This window comes from Gopherus flavomarginatus, chromosome 14 (genome assembly GCF_025201925.1).
Source record: "Gopherus flavomarginatus isolate rGopFla2 chromosome 14, rGopFla2.mat.asm, whole genome shotgun sequence".
Lineage (NCBI taxonomy): Eukaryota > Metazoa > Chordata > Testudines > Testudinidae > Gopherus > Gopherus flavomarginatus.
This window is the reverse complement of record NC_066630.1, coordinates 20,872,489-20,894,881: the sequence shown is the minus strand read 5'-3', so window position 1 is coordinate 20,894,881 and position 22,393 is coordinate 20,872,489. Positions and strand designations below refer to the sequence as shown.

At 44.1% G+C, this 22,393-nt stretch overlaps 1 protein-coding gene across 1 annotated transcript in view; it reads left to right on the top strand.

Annotated features, from left to right (window-relative positions):
• The window catches only part of TDRD12 (tudor domain containing 12), a 156,020-nt gene that overhangs the window by 107,020 nt on the left and 26,607 nt on the right, over window positions 1-22,393 (top strand). The window contains exons 25-27 of the mRNA XM_050923143.1: window positions 610-702; window positions 2,478-2,650; window positions 12,140-12,336. Coding sequence (XP_050779100.1) covers window positions 610-702; window positions 2,478-2,650; window positions 12,140-12,336 — 463 coding nt within the window. The remainder of the gene's footprint in view (window positions 1-609; window positions 703-2,477; window positions 2,651-12,139; window positions 12,337-22,393) is intronic.

The following is a 22,393-nucleotide window of genomic DNA, read 5'->3' as shown; positions in this document are numbered from 1 at the left end:
TTAATTAATTTTAAAGATCTTCCATTACTGAGAGATTTAATATTCCTGTGCCTTTAAAAAAGATAAAAACAACCTGTTTCATAACTGTTACTTTAATCATAAATGCCCTCCAAGTGGGTAAATGCTTGTTGCTGTTTCTTTGGGGAATAATCTCCTGAGAGGGCCCTTCTCCAAATCCAGTATAATCCTCTTTACCCCCTTTCTCTTGAAAACTTTCCACTAGTCTTCTACCAATGCAGGAAGGCTATTTGTGGCCTCTTCCAGCACCAGTCATCACTGTTCCTTGGGTCTGCCAGGAGCAATTGGAAGTACAGTTTTTGATACTCTTGACCCATACTTGTGTTTTCCCCATGTTGCAGTGGTAAAACATAATTCACTAGATTTCTAGCCAGCCACATTAATCATGCAATATTAATGTGATCTGTAATTTTGCAACATACATCTTTTATAGTTTGTATGAGGTTTTCTCCAAAACTGTTGATACTATTTGATAAATGCCCTAATTTCATTGTTGTTTATAATTTAGTAACCTTCTAAGCTTAAAATAGATACAAAACCTGTATTTGATTTAAGATGTACTTTAAATACTATCAGAGTTGTTTTTATTAGGTTACTAGATATATTCATCACAAAATTAGAGGAAAACTTCATGAAGCAAAAATAGTGCTTGCCTTGGGAAATACAATTTGGGTTGATCCAATGGTAAGTATTAAATATAAGTAGCACTATTAGAGAATACTTATCTAAATTCCTTATAGATGCCCAATAAATGTTTTTCTCTTGGCTCTCTTTTTATTGGTATTTATGTGTGTATATTTGTGAATGTGTATGTAAACATACTGAGATACACTATTCCATCATGTATTTTCTGAGTTTTGGGATAACTGCATGGTGCACTAGTGGCAAAGCTGCAAATAGATTACACAGGTCATCCCAAATATATGCCAATAAAACATTAATTCTATGGGCTGCTAAGCTCCCTGGGTTTGGGTAACAATTGATCACTGTTCTAGCTCTGGTTTATTCAAGAATATTCCTCAGTTGCAGACCCTGTGTCTGATACACATCTTGGCTATATGACCCCGCATTCCAGCTGACTTGACCCTGAACCCAGTGTCTCAGTCCTCTTGACCTTACCAGTTGCATAGATCTGTTCCTTCCAGAGCTGGGTGAGCTCTGGTGTGCCAAGTTATAAAATTCAGTTATAAAATATGTGACAGAATAAGGAACAAACAGGCTTTGTAAAGAAACATTTTAAATAAACACAGATTTACAAAGCATACAAGAGTGATAGATCTGTTTAAAAAAACAAAACAAATGTTTGTGTTTACCTCCCTCTTCTTCCTCACTGTTCCTAATAATCGGTTGGGTCCAAGGTCTGTCCACGTTCAGGTGTTCAAGTCCCTCTTGCTGCTTACAGGGATTGGCTCCCTTTATACACAGAACCTTTACCATGCTGGGTTCACGTACACAGTTCCCATTATTTCAGAGGGAGTGGTAAAGCTCATAAGAGTTGTTAGAAAGTCAGTAGTCCGTGGCAAACTTGGCTTATTCTTCCTGTGTGTTCTGCATAAGGTATGAAATACCCCCTTTGCTGGCTTTACTAAACATCTTGATGGGCTACATAATCTGGCTCTCGACACAGGACACAAAGTACAGTAATATGCAAAGTGGAGGTTCTAATCCACAAAGCAGGTTTGCAGTCTTAAATGATATAAACCTAAATTAAACATATAAATGGACACAGACATTTTCCCAAAACTGTCAGACTGTGCACACAATGAAAGTATGATCCCTGTCCCAAAGAGCTTACAGGTGGATGTGTGTGTAATACACAAAATTACATTAAAAGAACATTACGGTTTCAAAGTCAAACACTGAGAAGGTAGGAAATACCAGAATTAAGGTTGCCTATGCAGCCTTAATTCTGTTCTTTTTGAGTATGCATTATGATATATTCTTTAATTATGTGGTCACATACTGTTTTTTTCAGAGGACCTCGGCCTTATTCAGTATATTCACTCTGGTATTTTGTTTTCGTTTCATTGTTTAATGTATATGGCCCCACGCCTTACTTATTGCATGCAATTCAAACCTTGCAAGGAAGATAGAATTATCAATTTCCTGATGGACTTTTCTGTGGTATTCATCACTATAGTATTTGAGTTCTTCATAAACATTAATCTTTACAACACCCTTCCTTCTCTGTGGTTCTGAAAGTTGCTTTAATTCATGGAAGTGTGTGGTACTGTAACATTGTTCATCATTAAATTCTCATAATAGAGAAGAAGAAAGTACTGCAAAACATTACAAGTAGGTAATTCTTCCATTTAACGAGAGAGAAACTAGTTTGTGTGTATTCATAGGTATAGATACACATGTGCCGAATGTTTTAGTTTTTAAGTTAATAGACAAGTTAGAGGTAGAATGAGTTTCTTATAAGAACAGTTGTATTTACATCATATATTTTCTTTAAGGTCCGGGTCACCAAGCTTTCAGAGTTGAAGACGTCTATCAATGAATACAATATCCGATCTGAAATTTTGTCTATGGGAATGGGAATTGACAATCCGGAACATATAAAACAACTTCAAAAGTTGTGTGAACATGCAAAAATGTTATCTCTTGAGGAGAAAACCTTTCAAACTTTGTAAGTGATTACTTTTGACTTCTGTGCTTGATTTCTTTTTTTAATGAATGCTGTTTTTGGTCTGCAAAGAGTTTCTTAATTTGATAAACAGCGTATTTATTCAGTATGAATATTAGCTGACAACAGTTGACCTTTTACTTGGACATGGTGTCTACTTGATTGGTACCTACAACATGCTTGCTTTCTCTGAGAGCGTTCTCTGGACTCATATCCAGCATTGCCAAATCACAGAAAAAAATTAAAAATTGTTTCTGACATTCAAATGACCTGTAATAGAAATGTCAAAATTCAAATTAGTTGTTTACTGTGATGAGTAGTTCTTAATAAGTAAGTACCAAATTTCAGTATCCTCCATCAAAAGGGCAGATGAACTGTTAACATCTGAGTCATTCATCCATGTATTCATCCCCTGTCGTTCATTCCCAGCTTCTGGAAGTCAGACGTTTAGTGACATCCAGACCATAGTGTTGCATTCCCGATCATCTTGGATAATAGCTATTGCTGGACCTATCCTTCATGAACTTATCTAATTCTTTCTTGAACTCAGTTATAATTTTGACCTTTATAACATCCCCTGGCAATGAGTTCCACAGATTGATTGTGTGTTGTGTGAAGTATTTAGTTATGTTTGTTTTTAAATCTGCTGTATATTAATTACATTGGGTGACCCCTGGTTCTTGTGTTATTTGAAGGGTCAAATAACACTTCTTTGAGTAGGTGCAGCTTTGTATTCCACTTTGGTGCACTGCACGTGCACACACCTAAGCCAGAGAAATTTGCTTAACAGTACCCATAAAGGAGTGGCGCTCTCGACTTGTGGCTGTAGCCCTCCCTTGGCTACATGTGGCAGTGCTGTCCCAGACCTGACTCAGTTCCTTCTTTTTGCCCGTGGCTCAAGTCAGAGCTCTGTGTGGTCTCAGCCTCACGAACTCTCAACTAGGTTTTTATTTTTTTCTCTTGTTGGATATAGTTAGTAACACCCTTAGTATTGGTTAGTGTTAGTTGTAGTAGTTTGTTTCTCTAGGTGATGACCTCACCAGGGTTTAAGTATCATCCTTCATATAGGGAAGTGATCCCCACACGTGGTGCTTGCTCTGTTTGGCGAGGCTCACGTCAAGGAGTGTTGTGTGATCTTCAGATGATTTAAGAAACTGTTTCAAGTGGTGCAGGACCTTTGCTTTAAGCAGCACCTGCTCGAACAGGCCATGAGACCTCCTTTGGTACTGAGGCGCTCGTTGCATCAGAGAGTGCCTTCGGGTTCCAGGAGCACTGCCACTTCATGTTCTGGAGCAGATGCCTCTCTGAAGAAACAGAGGGACCATGGTTTGTCAACTGCACTGAGAAAAAAGTCGCATAAGACCAATTGAGATCACTCCTGGTCTTAGGGTGACTTTTCTGCCTCCCTCAGGAAAAGTGTGAACCGGCACATAGTTGGTGCCAGTGCACACGGTGGCGTGGGTACCTCTAACCCTTCCCTGGTACTAAGTAGGAAGGATAGAATCACTGTAGCGTTGACTCTGGTTCCAGCCTCCAGGCATCCATTGAGTCTGGTACTGATGAGGAAGATGCCAGTACTGACTGTTTCCACATAGGCAGCTACAGACTTCCTCTGCCTTTCCGTCCTGACCTCTTTGTTGGTCCAGGACATTACCAGAACTGCATTAACTATAGCCCTGTCAACTGAACTAGCTGCTGATCCCTCAGTTTTGTCAGCACCGCACTGCACCCCAATATTTTCTTTCCACCAATTGTGGAAGTAGGACCGATACTGGGTACAGCTTTTCACTGCCCTCCATGTTGGTACCATCAGACACTCATGTACCACTGTTTGCTTTGGGACTGGAATGCTTAATACCAAAGGTATCTCCTCCATTGGGAGTGGTGCTTCCTTTCTCATTCTGGGGGATGGATGAGTCAGACCGCCTACTTACTCTCTCTGATCTTGCTCCGCCCTTATCTCTGGGATCCTGAGGCTTCTCTGCATCTGAGTTGGAGTTGTCATCTTCGTCATCTGATGTACGGGGGTACCACTGAGCCTGTCCGTTAGGCTCCCATACACTGTTCTGCTGAGCCAGGCCTGCAAGCCTCCTCCATGCACAGGTAGAGACACACCCAGCAGTGCAGAAAGACACAGACACTGAAATCAGCACTGCATGGGAAGGCTTCAGCTAGGGAATTGCCCAGCACTCAAGTACATAATGCCTCTGGAATGTAAACTCAGAATTGCATCATCTTGCACTTCACAGAGAATTATACAGCCTCGGCTTATGAAATTCGCAATCTCCATCAATGTGGAGGAAGGATATGCACAGCTTTTGTCGCCTACCCCCTGAGTTATGAATTCCACAAACTGGTTTTAGAGAGAAAAAAAAAGTTTATTCACTTAAAATCTATCTTTTGTAGTTATAAGGGTTAGCAAACAGATCAAGCAGATTATCTATCAAATGAAATAAACACGCAAACTAAGCTTAAGATACTAAAGAAATTGGTTACAGGTAGTAATTTCTCACCCTAAATGTTGTTTTAGGCAGATTGCAGAGTTTCTTGAAGGAAAGCTGCTCTTGCTTGCAGCTTAAAACTCCAGGTATTTCTTTCACAGGGCAGACATCTTTTCCAGCTTGGGCTCAGTCCTTCTTCCCCAGCCTTTGTCTTTGTTTCTTAGATGTTTCCAGCAGTCAACCTGGGTGGGGATTCAGTGAAGAACAAATGCTGATTGTGTCACTCCCCTGCCTTAAATGGGTTTTACATATGGTGGGAACCCTTTGTTTTGCCCCTTTCCCATGGAAGAATAGTGGTATTCTATCATGGAGTCCAGTACCAGATGATGTGATCACATGACCCTTCAGTGTCAAAGCAGCCACGAGTCAGATGTTGTTTGTAGCTAGCCAGACAGCCAGATGGCATTCTCTCTGGTGGATGTTCCCCAGATGCAAACACTTTTTTGTAGTACAGATGTGTATAGTCAATATTGCTAACTTTAGATACAAAAATGATACATGCATACAAATAGGATAAGCATATTCAGTAAATCATAATCTTTCTGATACCTCACATGACCTATCTTGCATAAAATACATGATTATGACACAATCATGTCATCATATTACTGTGAAAAATACGGAAAGCAGTGTCACAATCCTCCTGCTCTCCATTGCCTGACTAGCACTGAGGGCTGCTGATGGATGTTTACTGGTACCAGGATTGGCACACATCTTGTGATTGAGACGGGGTCCCTTGCTGGGCACCTTCTGGTCACTAGTGACCTCCATGGAATCTGTGGCATGCTCTTCAGTACAGATTTCCCACCTTTCGTTGCACTCAAAGGCAAGATTGCCAGTCAGGTCTGTGGTGGTGATTGTTGATCCGTCGCAGCCCTGGCATTGGCAGTCCTCCTGCCTATGGAGCCTCCAGAGTCATCCTGCCTGTGTCCGTCAGCCGTGGACCAGGATCCGGCTTTGGCTCAGTAAAGGGCCTTGTTTAGTCTCTGCACAGTGCTTTGGTACTGGAGGATTTTAAAGTGTAGCAAAATCTTTTTCTGCACGTAGCTGTGTCCCTTGGTACCCAAGCAGAATTCTTGCAAGAGAGCCCCCACAGATTGGTGGATGTTCGACAGCCATCTGGTCCTGGGGACAGTGCATTCCTTTTACTGGCTAAGGCTCCTCCAAGGCAACAGATCTACCCCAGAAAGAGGATACCACAGGAGAACCTAGTCGGGCCTGGAGTTTGGCCTATCCACAAACTCTCCATCAGTGCCTTCCAGACATCCATTTTGGCTCTTTGTTGATCTTGTTCACTCAGTCGTTGCTCCTGTCCTCATTTCCCCCCCTTTGACAGGTTGACCTGCTTTCACAACGCTTGGGGTTTGATCACCACTGACATCTGGATCCTAAGTACCATCAAATTGGGTTATGCCATCCAGTTCCTCTCCCCATATCCCCACATCCCTCTTCAGGGATTCCTCTCATGAGATACTGCTCCTTCAAGGAGGTCCACTTGCGGCTGACTTTGGGAGAGGTGGAGGATGTTCCACCAGGACCCCAGAGTCATGGCTTAACTTCCTGGTACCCAAATCCAAGGGAAGGGTAAGACCCATCATCAACCTTCACAGCCTCACCAATTATATTGGGTACATGAGTTTCTGAGTGATCACAGTATAGACTGTCTTCCCTGCATTGCCTCAGTACCACCGGTTTGTAGTTCTGGACTTTCAGGACGTATACTTCCATGTGGAAATTTTACTGAGCCACAGAAAGTTCCTTCATTTCGTCATGGTGGAATGCCACTTTCAGTACACAGTGCTTCCATTCAGCCTTTCTTTGGCCCCTGGGTTTTTACCAAATGAGTGGTCATTGTTACTGTATATCTCAGGAAGAAGGGAATTCACATTTTCCTGTATCTGGACAACTGAGGGACAGATCCAGAGAGGAAGTTCTTGCTCACATCAGGACCACACTGCACTTGCTTAACCGTCTGGTTCTCATCCTCAACATTGTAAAGTCAGCCTTTGCTCCCACTCAAAAAATTGAGTTCATAGGGGCCCTATTAAATTGCACAATGTTGAGAGCATACCTGCTGACTGTGTTTAGACAGGTATTTTTCCCTGAGTCCCTGAAAAATGAGTGGTCCCTGAAGCCCTGCGGAGATAGTCCATGAGATGATTTTGAACCTCAGGCAAGTGAACGGCTATTGGAGTAATGTTCTCAATGCAGAACTGCCGTAGTCTGATGGCCTTTAGGGAAATCAAACTGGAGGGTGCTCCTCTTTGTTGCCAGCTGCAGTGGAAAGTATTTGACAGGGAGCCACGTCTGACTTATCCTCAAGAGCAGAACTGATATTTCCTGTTTTCCATTGTACCAAACAGGTTAGTCATGGGATCGCCAGCCATGGCGCAAACTGCCACCATCTGCTATAATTTGGACTCTCATATTAAAGTCAGCAATGGACGTAATACATTCTTAAGGGTTGGGTTTGTTTGTTTTTTTTTTTTGAAACTTATAATAGCCAGATTTTTTGGGACTCTGTTTACAAGTAGTCCGGGACAGAGCCGTTATGTCTAGTTTATAAAGTGCGCTGTATTAGGTGGGAAAGGTATGTGTGCCTGTTAATTGTGAAGTTCCAACCCATGCTTGTAACAATCAGTGAGTAATTAATAAAATTTTCATAACTGCTTGTTTTTCCTCTTTTCATAGTGTCCATTTTGAATCTGCTGTGGCATTAGATGGAAGGGGATTGTGCTGAGTGAATGGCGTGGGTTCCACCCTGAACAGAAGCACACAAAAAATAACTTAATAGGCCCATGAAATGGAAATTCCTCTCATACATATATTTAATAAAAAAAAAACATGGCTGCAGAAATTTATCAGGCCCCAGCTCTGGCTGTCTCTTCAGTGCTTGCTCAGATGCCTGTTCTGCAGCCAGAAGGAATAGTCCTTTAAGGGATCCAAAGTCCCTCTTCCTGTGCCCAAGATACTGAAGTGGGTCCTCAGCTCTCTGGGGAAAGAAACAGGGCTCCTACTTTCTTCCCAAGATGAATTAGGGGATTCTTAAAAAGATATTTCATCCCACCAATAGTGGGACAAAACATATCTAGGAGGCCCAAGGCTTTCAATAAGAAGGGCCACAAGAGAGCCTGCCCTCTCCACGGTTATGTGGGGACCATCTTGTGCAATCATGATGGTTCTTTCAGATGCGTATCTCTATGGATGCTCCACAACCCAGCTTCCTACCCTCTACTTCGGAGTTTTTGCCATTGACTCTGCAGAAGAGAAGGAACTGAGGAGTGTTAGCCCACATGCTCTGATTAGCCTCATAGCAAGGCACAAGGAGAAACAGCCCATGTGCGGGCATTGTTACCGAAGTTCTCCAATCAGCAGCACAGGAATGCAAGCACATCTGTAGTGCAGCACCCATCGGGGGATAGATCTCGAAGAACCATTGTTATTGCACAGAACTTCTTATGTAAGCTTCTATCCGGACAATGTGTCCTTAAGAACATATCCAAATTTCTTACCAAAGGTAGCCATAGTTTCTTTTGACCAACAAATCCACCTTCCAGAGTTCTTTCCTAAAACTTCATGTATTCAAGGTGGAAACCACTCTCCACAGTTGGGATGTTGGAAAGGCCTTGGGCATTCTGTTTGCAGAGAACAAACAAAACCATTCATGTCTTTACTTGGACTGCTTCCATTGCAGAGAGACTGGAAGGCAAAGCCGTATCAACCCAGAAACTATTGAACTGGATTTTTGACTGCATGAGGACTTGCTGAGGAGTGGCCAGTCTGACCAGATTCCCGATTTTATAGGGACAGTCCTGATATTTGGGGCTTTGTCTTATATAGGCACCTATTACCTCCCACCCCCTGTCCCTATTTTTCACACTTGCTGTCTGGTCACCCTAAGACCCCCGCCCTATCTGAGATCACTCCACCAGAACTCAAGCAGCCTCCGCAGTATTGTTAAGGAACACCTGTATTTCTAAAGCAGGGTGAGCAAACGATGGCCTGCAGGACACACCCAGCCTGCAGGACCCTCCTGCCCAGCCCCTGAGCTCCTGGCCTTGGAGACTAGCCCCCGGCCCCTCCCCTGCTGTCCCCCCCCACCACCCTCCTCTCCCCAGCCTCAGCTCGTTCCGCTGCTGGCGCAGTGCTCTGGGCAGTGGGCTTGAGCTTCTGGGGCAGCGCAGCTGCAGAGTCTGGCCTGACCTGGTACTCTGTGCTACACAGTGGCAACGGCATTGCTGGCTCCAGCCGGGTGGTGCAGCTGTAGTGCTGCCAGTCACTGGTGCTCCAGGCAGTGCGGTAAGGGGGCAGGGAGCGGAGGGTTTGGACAGAGGGCAGGATAGTTTGAGGTGTGGTCAGGGGGTGGGGATGTGGATAGGGAGTGGGGCGATCAGAGGGTGGGGATCAGGGGGGATGAATGGGGGCAGGGGTCCTGAGGGGGGCATTCAGGAAGGAGAAGGGGGGTTGGATGGGGCAGCGGGGGCAGTCAGGGACAGTGGTTCTGGAGGTGGTTGGGACAGGGACAGGCGGTGGTTGGATGGGACAGGGAGTCCCTGGGGGGCAGTTAGGAAGGAGCGGGGGTTGGATGGGCCATTGGGGTGCAGTCAGGGGACAGGGAGAAGGGGTAGCTGGATGGGGTAGGGGTCCCGGGATAGGCTGTCAGGAATGAGAGGAGGGGTTGGATGGGCAGCGGGGGACAGTCAGGGGCAGAGGTTCTGGGTGCAGTAAGGGGTCAGGGAGCAGGGCGGGAGAGGGCGTGGATATGGGGTAGGGGCCGGGCCACAACCCCCTCACCTAACCGGCCCTCCAAACCTGATATGGCCCTCTGGCCAAGAAGTTTGCCTACCCTGTTCTAAAGCAAAGCAGCCACCTGAGGATCCTTTCACATGTTCACAGAACAATGCTGTTACTGAAACCTGCAAGCTGAATGCTGTATTTGCAAGGCTGTGCTGCACTATGGTCTCCTGAAGACTCTAAGCTTCCACATCCATTGCATCCTTTCACTTGAAGGAGAATGAGACATTACATATCTACAATAACTGGAGGAGTTCAAAATGTTTTGTCCGTATATTCACATTCCACAACCAGTCCTCCATTTCCTTGACTTCAGAGTCCTTTACTCAGGATTCTGCAGTTGGGGCAAAACTGAGAGGTGGTTGGCACACTCTGCCCTTCTATTCCCTTGTCATGAAGCACAAAGATTCTCGGGGTGGATGAGCACCATACAGACACTGCTGTGCCAAAAGACTCCGAACTGAAGTGCATGGATTCCATACATGCCATTAGTGAAAGGTGCATGTGGGCAACACATCTGAAACTCCAGTTTCAGTACAGATGAGAAACCAGATGTCTCTGATTGGATAAGATATGTAGTGCATCCATACCAAATCAGTCCTTCCTATTTCCACAAAGTGCCTTGAGAAGGCACAGGAAGTCTAACTGGCAGAAATGCTCCTTCTTTCCAGAAGTACTAGTCACAGATGTTCCAAAGTTAGAGTGGCTGGTACATCACAGGAAAACTGTGGAACTGCACCTCAGATAGCAAATCCAGAGGTGGCAGCAAAACCCCTAAGAGCACAGCATGACAGTCTAAGTCTAGGAAACAGAACACTTCTCAAGAGAATGATCTCTCTTAACCAGGGATAAATAGATGAAAGAAGTAGACACTGGAGCTAAGGGCTCCATCCCATCCTTTCCCTTTTTAATCCAATCACCCATTTTGAGAGATCCTATCAAACACAACTCTCAAAAGGTCTCACATCTTTTGGATATAAAAACAACACAATTGATTCCCTCAGACTAAAGGTTCTTAAGCGTGTACTTTATATTCTTCTTTGTCCAGAAAGGCACAGGAGGGATCAGGACTGTCCTGGGTTTCAAGTCTTCAATCCTAACTAACCCAAAAAATTTAGTGTCAACAAATTTGTTGTTCTCTGCTAGTGTGTTTTTGTCCTAATTGTTAATAATTTTAATACCAGTCCTAGTATAGGTTCTTGAGGGGCAATGCTATTAATCTCCTTTAGTATTGAAACTGATAATTTATTTCTGCACATGGTTTTGTTTTTAATGCAGTGTTTGTTTCATGACAGAATCCTATCTCTTACTCTGTGACTTAGATTGTACAGAAGCTAATGTTCGTCACAAAGACTATTTTGTAAACAAAGTAAATTTTATCTGCCTGTTTGTTATCCATTGCTCTGATTTTTCTCAAAATCTGTAATAGGCTGGAGGGGCACAATTTTCTAGACTCTGAGCTAGTTTGTACCATATTATATTTTCATAGGCTATTTTATGTCAGTTTTTGTCAATTCATTAAAATGCAAACATTGTGTGGAAACACAGAATTCTGCGTGCCAGAAAGCTGCTTGGTCACCTGACAGCTTGCTCACCCGGCTCTTCATCAACATGTGCTTCCAGGGTCCCAGCTACTCATCTGTTTGCCTGATGTGCTGATGGTGAGCTCAGTCTGACAGTCTTGGAAGTCCCAGGACCCTGAGCACTCTTTGCAAAGGAGTTGGGAGCCTATAATCTAGGGCTCTTGGTAGAAGTGGATAGAAAACTGATTCTGTTTCATGGAGAATCCCAGAAGTTTTGGTTTTCATTCCAAATTGGAACAAAACGAGATTTTGAAATCTGTCTCCTACAAATCAGACATATCGTTCTCCACCTAGCTCTATTGACTTCCCTTCAGTCCTTTCATATACAAGCTAATGTTAATGATAGGTACCATGGGTATGGTACAGAGTACAGAATAGTCACCGCCACCAAAATAAAAACTCATTAATTTTTTGTATGCTTCAGTTTCTGTGGAAAATTTTCCCTAAGTTCAGGAATCCTATGTTGATATTTACAGAATGTCAAAAGTGCATATTAACAAGCTTTTACTATGTTTTCAATATATATCAATCAGATATTACTTGGCAAGATATTCAAAGATGCTTACGGTATACTATGAACTGCCACTTAATAGTGAAGCTTTTCTTATTTTCGGAATGCTCTCTTTTACACCCAAAAGAAGTGCGTTGGAGCAGGACACGGACAGCCCGCAGAGTGTGTTGGAGCAGGATGCGGACAGCCCTCAGTGTATGCCGGAGCAGGATGTGGCCAGTCCACATAGCTTATTAATGGGAGAAAATTTCACAGACATTTGCAATAGCTCTCCAATGACTTTGGAAAATCATCAGTGTGGTAAGTATTTCAACCATTTATTGGTAAATTGTGAAAACTTGAAAAACAAATTTCCATAAAAAGATAAAATATAGGTGAAGTTTGAATCTTTAAATTGTGGCATCTATTAATTTTCTCTTTACAAAAAGCATATTGTTCTACGCATGCTGAAAATGTATGCAATATGTAAATCTCTTCATTTTCAGTTTAAACTGCTTTTTACCAAAAAAATCCTGGGTTTTAAAAAAAAGTACCATTTTTTTTTCTGACTTTCACCGTACTTTTGTATTCAAATATATTAAAAATAACTTGTTTTATTAGGAAAATACAATACATTTCATGAGATACATTAGTCTGTGTGAGTATGCAAAGCTGCCTGTTGAAGTAAGACTATGTATTAGTCTAGAAGATAAACGCAATAATCAAACAGGTATGCACACAAGCTCTAACGTTTGTGCTCATCTGAATGTATTCAGGAATCTCACGCCCACCATGTACACATTTCAAGCTGTTAGTAGATAATCGTTTAAAGATTTGACGCACTAAAATGGGAAGAAAATGAAAATCTATTTCAGAATACATTTCAGAACACAAGGCAATATTCAAAAGTTTTAGAAAAGCAAAAATGAGAAAAGGATGAAGTAGAGTGTATGCCCTGCAAATAGTGTGGCCCAGTTATTAAATGTAAATATTTATAGGCTAATAGTTCTAAGTCTACAACAGTAAACTGTAAATTCAAATGAAAAGTTTTATTTGGAGATTAGAGATATATTCTTTTAAACTCAGAGGTGGGATTATGTTTTAAGTTCTGTTTTAGTTCGGCAGCAAACCACATTCAATTCCATTAATCGAAGTATTAATCTCCTGAATATTTTTTCCCCATCCTTCCATCCGCCAAAATAAATCCAGATATTTGCGCAGAAAAATTAAGTTTTTTCCACCGATTTCACAAGTTTTTGTTATTGTAATAATAAACCAATAAATTTCCAGGAAAAAATAAATAAACTAAAACCTGAAAACAAAGGGCCCTAGCATTATGTTAAACTCAACTGCTGTAGTGAAGCAATAGATGCAGTAGATGCACTGTAAATGTCACTTGGTAGCGTACTCTAATGTGAGTTTCTGCCAATTTTGCCCCACAGCTGCTCTCCTTATTTAATATTAATGTGTAGTACAGGTCTGTCACATCTTACGCTTTCAGCTTTACAAGATCAGCAAAAACAAACAAAAAAAGAGAAAAATAATGATTTTAATACTGTACCTGTAAGTGCGGGTAATTCCACCCGCCATTAAACTCAATGTAATTTTGACTAGACGCGATTTCCGCTTTATGCGCTGACTGCAGAATGTAACCCCAGAGTAAGATGAAACAGACCTGTACCTCCCAACTGTGGATTTCAAAGGCATTCCAATGTTACTAGAGGCTCTAGGACAAAGTCCTGCCCTTCAGCTCAGGACACCAAATTTTTACCTCTTGTGGCAGAACAAATTGATGATGATTCCATTTCTTCTGATCATTTTGGTTTATAACTTTTTAATTTTTATTTGTTTTTCTTGCAGTAGACACTTAATTTTGACTTCTAGCTCCTCTCTCCCTCTCTTGAGGTGAGAAATTACTGGAATATTGAGGCTCTAAATCTGGCTTCTCTGATACAGCACCTCTTGGATGTGAGCGGGTTTCTTCTGCCCCTCACTTAGGCAGCAGTGAAGCTCTGCAAGCACTGAGCCAAGTCCAAGAGGTGCTATAGGTGGCTTTCCAGGAGCCTCGGAGGGCAAGGTATGCTCTGCAGCCGCAAGTTGTCAATCCTTGCTCTGCTAGGATCCGGGCTTGAAAGTTGTCCTGCAGCTGTAAGCCATCAACCCTTGCAATGGTAGGGCATAGAGTTTTGAATTGGAGAGAGATCTAGGTCCTCAAAGCATGCATAAAGCTGCAGCTCTGTTGTGGGAGGTTAGACCAGGAGCATGAGCATTCCCACAGAGGGGAGAAAGCCTGCTCAAGGATAAGTCTTGCAAACTCTAGAGCAGGGGTCTCAAACACGCAGCTTATGGGGTTATTTTCTGCAGCCTGCGAGCTCCTTGCAGCTCCCTCGCCCTCCTCCAGCATTTGCCTAGAGCGGCTCCAACCCAACGTGCGCCAGGGACAGGGCAGGCTGCCTGCCTACCCTGGCCCTGCACCGCTCTGGGAAGCGGCCGGAGTGTGGGGAAGGAGGGGGCACGGGTCTGTGTGTTGCTGTTGCTTCAGGTGAGGAGGTGTCAGTAATGAGGCCCTCGGGCCAGTGTACTAGTCCTCATGTGGCCCTCATGGTCATTTGAGTTTGAGTCCCCTGCTCTAGAGAGTCCCCAAAAGGTAAAAGGAAACATCCCCTTAATAAGGTTTTCATTTGTTTTGTTAATTAACAAGTGGTGTAAATATCAATCTTTAAACCCTGACTTGCTTTGTTTTCCCACGCTGAGGGAAACGTTGCTTGAACCGTTAACCCTCCACAGAGGCTCTTTCATAGCCCTCTGTATTAATCTTACTGCCCCTCTCCTATGTGATAGCATGTCTGGGTATGTTGAGAAGCCTGTTACTCCTGTGAAAATCTGTCTCAGGTTTGTTGATCAATATATGGAGGTTAATATATGCATATACATGTAATAATTAGGGCTGTCAATTGCAGTTACTCACGCGATGAACTAAAAAAAATTAATGGTGATTACAAAAATTAATCATGATTAATTGCACTTAAAACAATAGAATACCAATAGAAACGTATTAAATATTTTGGATGCTTTTCTACATTTTCAATATTGATTTCAGTTACAACACAGAATACAAGTTCACAGTGCTCACTTTATATTATTATTTTGATTACAAATATATGCACTGTAAAAATGATAAACAAAAGAAATAGTATTTTTCTGTTCACCTCATACAAGTACTGAAGTGCAATCACTTTATTTTGAAAGTGTAACTTAGAAATGCAGATTTTTTTTTTTGGTTACATAACTGCACTCAAAAACAAAACAGTGTAAATCTTTGGAGCCTACAAGTCCACTCAGTCTTATTTCTTACTCTGCCAATCGCTAAGACAAACAAGTTTGTTTACCTTGACAGGAGAGACTGTTGCCTGCTTCTTATTTACAGTGTCACCTGAAAGTGAGAACAGGCTTTCGCATTGCACATTTGTAGCCAGCATTGGAAGCCGGTATTACATGCCAGATATGCTAAACATTCGTATGCCCCTTCATGCTTCAGCCACCATTCCAGAGGACGTGTTTCCATGCTGATGCTGCTTGTTTAAAAAAAAAAATGTCAAATTTGTAACTGTACTCCTTGGGGGAACAATTGTATGTTTCCTGCTCTGTTTTACCTGCATTTTGCCATATATTTCATGTTATAGCAGTCTCAGATGATGACCCGGCACATGTTCGTTTTAAGAACACCTTCACAGCAGATTTGTCAAAATGCAAAGAAGGTACCAATGTGAGATTTCTAAAAATAGCTGTAGCACTTGACCCAGGGTTGAAGAATCTGAAGAATCTGCCATCCAGAATCTGAGAGGGACGGGGTGTGGTGCTTGCTTTTAGAAGTCTTAAAAGAGCAACACTCTGATGCAGAAACTAAACCACCAAAAAAGAAAATCAACCTTCTGCTGGTAGAATCTGACATGATGATGAAAATGAACATGAGTCAGTCTGCACAGCTTTGGATCATTATCAAGCAGAACCCGTCATCAGCATGGACGCATGTCCTCCGGAATGGTGGTTGAAGCATGAAGGGACATATCAATTTTCAGCGCATCTGGCACAAAGATATCTTGCAACACCAGCTACAACAGTGCCATGAGAACGCCCTGTTCTCACTTTCATAAACAAGAAGCAGGCAGCATCGTCTCCTGCACATGTAAACATACTTGTTTTTCTGAGTGATTGGCTAAACAAGAAGTAGGACCGAGTAGACTTGTAGGCTCTAAAGTTTTACATTATTTTATTTTTGAATGCAGTTTTTTTGTACATAATTCTACATTTGTAAGTTCAACTTTCGTGATAGAGATTGCACGACAATACTTGTGTGAGGTGAATTGAAAAATAATTTTTTTATTTTTTACAGTGCAAATATTTGTATTAAAAAATAAATATAAAGTGAGCACTGTACACCTTGCATCTGATGACGTAAGTTTTGGTTTAGGGAAACTGTCAAGATCAAGACATATGAACGTTCTACTCTGTTGTAAACCTAGGAGGTGCCTTCACACTCTTGGTACCTGAAAAACATGTGTTCAGAACAAAAATAAGGGGTACATCATGGTACCAGAAACACACAATAGAAAGATGATTGTTTAAATCTATTTTCAGATGATGCATACGTTACCTTTTACTTGTAAGCAAGAAGGGCATAAAAAGTTGGCTTTATGGGATATAAATCTGAGAGCACACCTTCTGTGTAAGATGAATATAACAACACTGCAAGGGATGTCTTCCTTGACACTAGTGTTAAATATAACCTTTTTCCTGTATTGTGGTGTTATCGGCTTATAGCAATAAACCTAGCTGACATTGGTTATTTGGGCTCTTGAATATATTTCGTAATGCACCAGTGTGGTCAAGCAATTAACTATACAGTTTATCAACAGTTTGCAAAGTAGTGAAAATTGTACCTGTCCGGGTTTCAATTGAGAAACTCTCACTTTGCAGGGGAAAGGGGCCCAGAATCTGATGGATGGGAAAAGGTCTCTCTTCACCCTTCCCTCTCTCAGTAAACTGGCTCCACACTAAAGCATAAAGCAATGTGAGAGGCCAGGGCAGATACACATGACTCCATTCTCCACACAGTTGCACCATTATGGGATTACAGGGAGGTAAGATTGAAATCCCATTCCATGCTCTAAATTACTCATGGTGTACTGAGTAAAGCCTGTATCATACTAGATCTCTCCTGAAGTGCTTACATGGGTGCTAACCAGCCTTGGGAAGCAGGCAGGTGTAGGTTCAGGCTCCTGGGTCCATGTAACAAGTTATTTTCACAATCCTCAGTACCCTTCCTTAGTTTAGGGGTCCCTAGACCAGGATGAACAGCATACTCTTCTGTCTTTTCTAAACAACTGGCCAGTTGTTAGAAAGGATTCATACCCAACGGTTCAAAATCAAAGTGTCTAACCCAATGCAGAGAATTACTCTTACAGGAGTCAAATAGTCCTGACTCTGGCTAGAATTTTACCATCATGATAAAAATTTGAAAAGCTCTGAAACTTCATTGCACCAGCCATTTCCTGGCAATGGTCATCTGTAGCAAATGATCTCCAGTGGGTGGGATTGCTAGTGCCATGCATGGACCTCCACCCATGAATGGATGTCTTAAAAAGCACCTGCAGGAATTCCTTCTGAGGATGTGGAACTGCACACCTGATCCAATGCAAAATTAGGTGTCATTTTTTAATCAAAGCAAAGCTCCCTTTGTGGGCATGTAAGTACAAACAAACTGATGGCCAAACAACATGTTGACAACCAGCCCAATTTTTTATCTTTTGAACCTTACATTCTCTCTTGGAAACAAGCCTCACAGGTGGGGGAGCATACTTGGAGGACAGATTTCCAAAAATCTCAAAGTATACATCCTTCAATTCACTTCAATAGCTCTATCAATGGAGTGTCTGAATAAAAACATAGGCATGTCCTTACTGGATCTGATCAGTTGTCTGTTAAGTCCAGTACCTTGTCTGTGACAGTGGCCATTATAACTGCATCGGTAGAAATGACATGAAATCACATAGTGGGCAGTTATGACACTCACAGATGAAGTCACCTATCTCCCATTTAGAGATTGGCTTGTGATTGAGGCATGAATATTTATAGCTCTTCCAAACCCAGGGAGTAACCAAAGATGAAAGCTTCCTTGGAGCTATGGAAATGATGTCCTGAGCAAAGAAGAATCTGCTGCCTTTGAAAACAATTCATTTAAAGGATACAGAAAAGAGAGTGTTAAGGCCTCCTCCCGCTCCTCTGTTGCCCCAGAAGACACCAATGAGTCGATTACTGCCCATGCTCCCACCGTCCTGCAGGAGGAATCTAAGGCCCACCAGGAACTATTACAAAGGGTGTCATCAAGCCTCAACCTCCAGGCAGAAGAGGTGGAGGAGCCCTCGGACTTCCTGTTTAATGTACTGTCTGCCTTGGTATTGGGCAGAGTGGCCTTGCCTCTCCATGAAGGGGTGGCAAAAATTTCAAATGCCCTGTGGCAAACCCCGGCCTTATTGGCCCCCATCTCTGAGAGAGCGGGATGCAGATATTTTGTGCCTGCCAAGGGGTATGAATATCTATACACTCCCCCACCCCCAACCACAGGAAGCAGCAGTGCCAACCATCCCCTGCTTCGAAAAATAAGGTTGAAGGAGTCTGGACTCAATTGGAAGGAAAATTTATTTGTCCTCGAGCTTCCAGTTACGGGTGGTGAACAGTCAGGCTCTCCTGGGCCGGTATGAGTTCAACCTGTGGGGCTTTTTGCCCAAGTTCGAGGACTTCCTCCAGGAGTATGGCAGGAAGGAATTCAAAGCGCTCGTGGAGGAGGGTACAGCAGCTGCCAGGTCAACCCTGCAGGCAGCATCAGATGCGGTGGACACAGCCGCGCGATCTATGGCCTCCGCAGTGTCCCTGAGAAGGGCATCTTGGCTTCTGCTCTCTGGGCTCCCCAATGAGGCACAGACCTCCTTGCAAGACCTCCCATTTGACGGCAAAGCTCTATTTGCGGTACAAATGGATATAAGACTGCATGGCCTGAAAGACTCCCGCATGATGTTTCAGACTCTGGGCCTCTATGTTCCAACTCCAGCTAAACCTACGTTCAAGCCACAGCAGGCTCCGGCCCAGGCCACCCACTCCAAATACAAGCCTGCTTATAAAATGTCACAGGACTATAAGGAACACCTGCAGAGTCAGTCTCTGACTGCCCCCCAGCCTGGGCCCTCCAAGGGCAAACAGGCAGGGAAACGGTGGTTTTGACGGGACGCCCGGAGGTGCATTGCCAGTTCTTATCAGGAATCCGCCCATGATAAAGCTTTCCTTCTACAACTGGTTGTGTGCTTTCCTCCCAGAGTGGTTGCAGCTGACCTTGGACAGATGGGTCCTCAACATCATCTCCTAGGCTTGCACCCTGCAGTTTACCTCCACCCCGCCCATCCACGCTCCACCCCTGTCCCTCCTGGGGGACCTCTGTCACAAGGCTCTGCTCAAGCAGGAGGTGGGGTGACTTCTTGGCCTAGGATCAGTGGAAGTGGTGCCAGTGGAGTTCAAATGCGAGGGGTACTACTACCGCTATTTCCTTATCCTGAAGGCCAAAGGGGGAACTTAGGCCCGTCCAGGACCTGCAAGGCCTGAACTGGTACATGGTGAAGCTCAAGTTCCAAATGGTCTTCTTGGCCTCCATCATTCCCTCCCTGGATCCTGGGGCCTGGTATGCTGCCCTCAATCAGTGGGACGCGTACTTCCACATCCATATATTCAAGGGGCGCAGACATTTCCTCTGTTGCATAGTTGGACAGGAACACTACCAATTTGCGGTCCTCCCTTTTGGCCTGTCCACTGCCTCCAGGGTATTTACGAAGTGTATGTTGGTGGTGGCAGCCTATCTCAGGCGCTGTGGGGTCCAGATCTTCCTCTAAATGGATGACTGGCTGGTCAAGGGTAGCTACCGGTCACAGGTGCAGGATCATGTGGCGATCCTTCTGTCTACATGTGCCACTGTGGGCCTTTTGGTAAACAACACCAAGTCCAAGTTAGTCCCAGTACAACACAGTTTATTGGGACGGTTCTGGATGCCATGTTGAACAGAGCCTCCTTCCCATGGGACAGATTCGAGACCCTGAAAGGGCTCATCGACACGGTCAGAGAGTTTCCAGTGACAACAGCCAGAGCGTGCCTTCAGCGCTTGGGTCACATGTTAGCGTGCACAGGTGGTCTGCCATGTCAGACTCACAATGAAGTCCCTCCAGCTCTGGTTGGCCTCAGCATTCTTCCAGGCCAGTGACAGGATGGACAAAGTCCTCACTGTGCCCGAACCGGTGACCACCTGTGTAAGGATGTGGTGTAAGCATTGTTGCATACATTTCCATATGTCATGGTATAATTCCCCACTCTGAACCTTACCATCCAAAAGATGGGGTACCAGCATGAATTCCTCTAAGCTCAATTACTAGCTTAGAACCTGTAGTGCTGCCACCAACCAGGAATTCCAGTGCCTGGTACACTCTGATCCCCCAAAACCTTGCCCGGGGACCCCCAAGACCCAGATCCTCTGGATCTTAACACAAGGAAAGTAAACCCTTTCCCTCACCATTGCCTCTCCCAGGCTTCCCCTCCCTGGGTTACCCTGGAAGATCACTGTGATTCAGACTCCTTGAATCTTAAAACAGAGAGGAAAATGCAACTTCCCCCCTCCTCCTCTCTTCCCCTCCCAGATTCTCCCTGAGAGAGACAGTAATCCTAACACAGAGAGAAATTAGCCTCTCTCTCCTCCTTCCCTCCTTTCTCCCCACCAATCCCCTGGTGAATCCAGACCCAGTCCCCAGGGGTCTCACCAGAATTAAAAAACAATCAGGTTCTTAAACAAGAAAAGCTTTTAATTAAAGAAAGAAAAAACAATAAAAATTATCTTTGTAAATTTGAAATGAAATAGGTGCAGGGTCTTTCAGCTATAGACACTGGGATACCCTCCCAGCCTACGTATTCAAGTACAAATTAAAATCCTTTCAGCAAAATATAAATTTGAACTCCTTCCAACCTAATGCACATTTGAACTCCTCCCAGCCAAATACACATTTGCAAATAAAGAAAACAACCATAAGCCTAACTCGCTTCATCTACCTAGTACTCACTATTCTGAACTTATAAGAGCCTGTATCCGAGAGATTGGAGAGAAACCTGGTTGCAGGTCTGATCCCTCTGAGCCCCCAGAGTGAACAACAACCAAAATCTAACAGCACACACACAAACTTCCCTCCCTCAAGATTTGAAAGTATCCTGTCCCCTGATTGGTCCTCTGGTCAGGTGACAGCCAGGCTCACTGTTCTTGTTAACCCTTTCCAGGCAAAAGAGATATGAAGCACTTTTGTTCTGTTAACTCTTACTTATCTGTTTATGACACCATGTTTAGTGGATATCTTTTTATTTACCTACAGTGGTGGCCGTCCTCAGGGAACATGCTCCACGGGGTCCCATTCAGAGGCAGGTCACTGTCGATGGAACTGGTGTCCGATGCATTGGACTTGGTGTGGGGAGCCCGTGTGGGGGACGTTCAGACCCAAGGTCTGTGGTCTGCGCAGGACTTGGCCCTCCACATAAACGTCAAGGAGCTCAGGGCGGTGCGGCTGGCGTGCTTGGCCTTCCGCTCACACCTGGAGGGCTGGGTGGTCAGGGTTCTCACATATAACATGGCCTCGATGTTTTATATCAACAGGCAAAGCAGGGTCTGATCCTCTGCTCTCTACCGGGAAGCCCTCAGGCTGTGGGACTTCTGTATAGCCCACAACATTTGCCTACAGGCCTGCCACCTACTAGGGGCTTGGAAATTGCAGGCAAATCTCCTGAGCAGGGATTTCTCCTCTCAGCACAAGTGGTCTCTTCACCCAGAGGTGGTATGCAGACTTTTTTCCAAGAGCGGGGCGCTCCCCAGGTGGACCTGTTTGCAACTCGGCAGAACCGTTGCTGTCCCAGTTTTGCTCCTGGGGTGGGGGACAGGGGTGGGGTTGTATCTCCAGTGCCTTCCTCCTGTCCTTGTTGGGCCGGTTTCTCTACGCCTTCCCCCTGTTCCCACGGATCGGCAAGGTCCTGGAAAAGATAAAGATGAACAGGGCCTGGTTCCTACTGATTGCCCTGGCATGGCCCAGGCAGCATTGGTACGGGACCTTCATGCACCTGGCAGTCACCCCACCATTGCTGTCCCACCCAGACCTTCTATCCCAGAACCAGGGCCGCCTTCTCCACTCCAACCTAGTGGCACTCCACCTAAAGTGGCTGCTTAATGGTTATGCTGGGAGGAGAGGACGTGATCCGAAAGGGTCCAGTGCATCCTTTTGGAAAGCAGGTGACCCTCCACGTGCCGAAC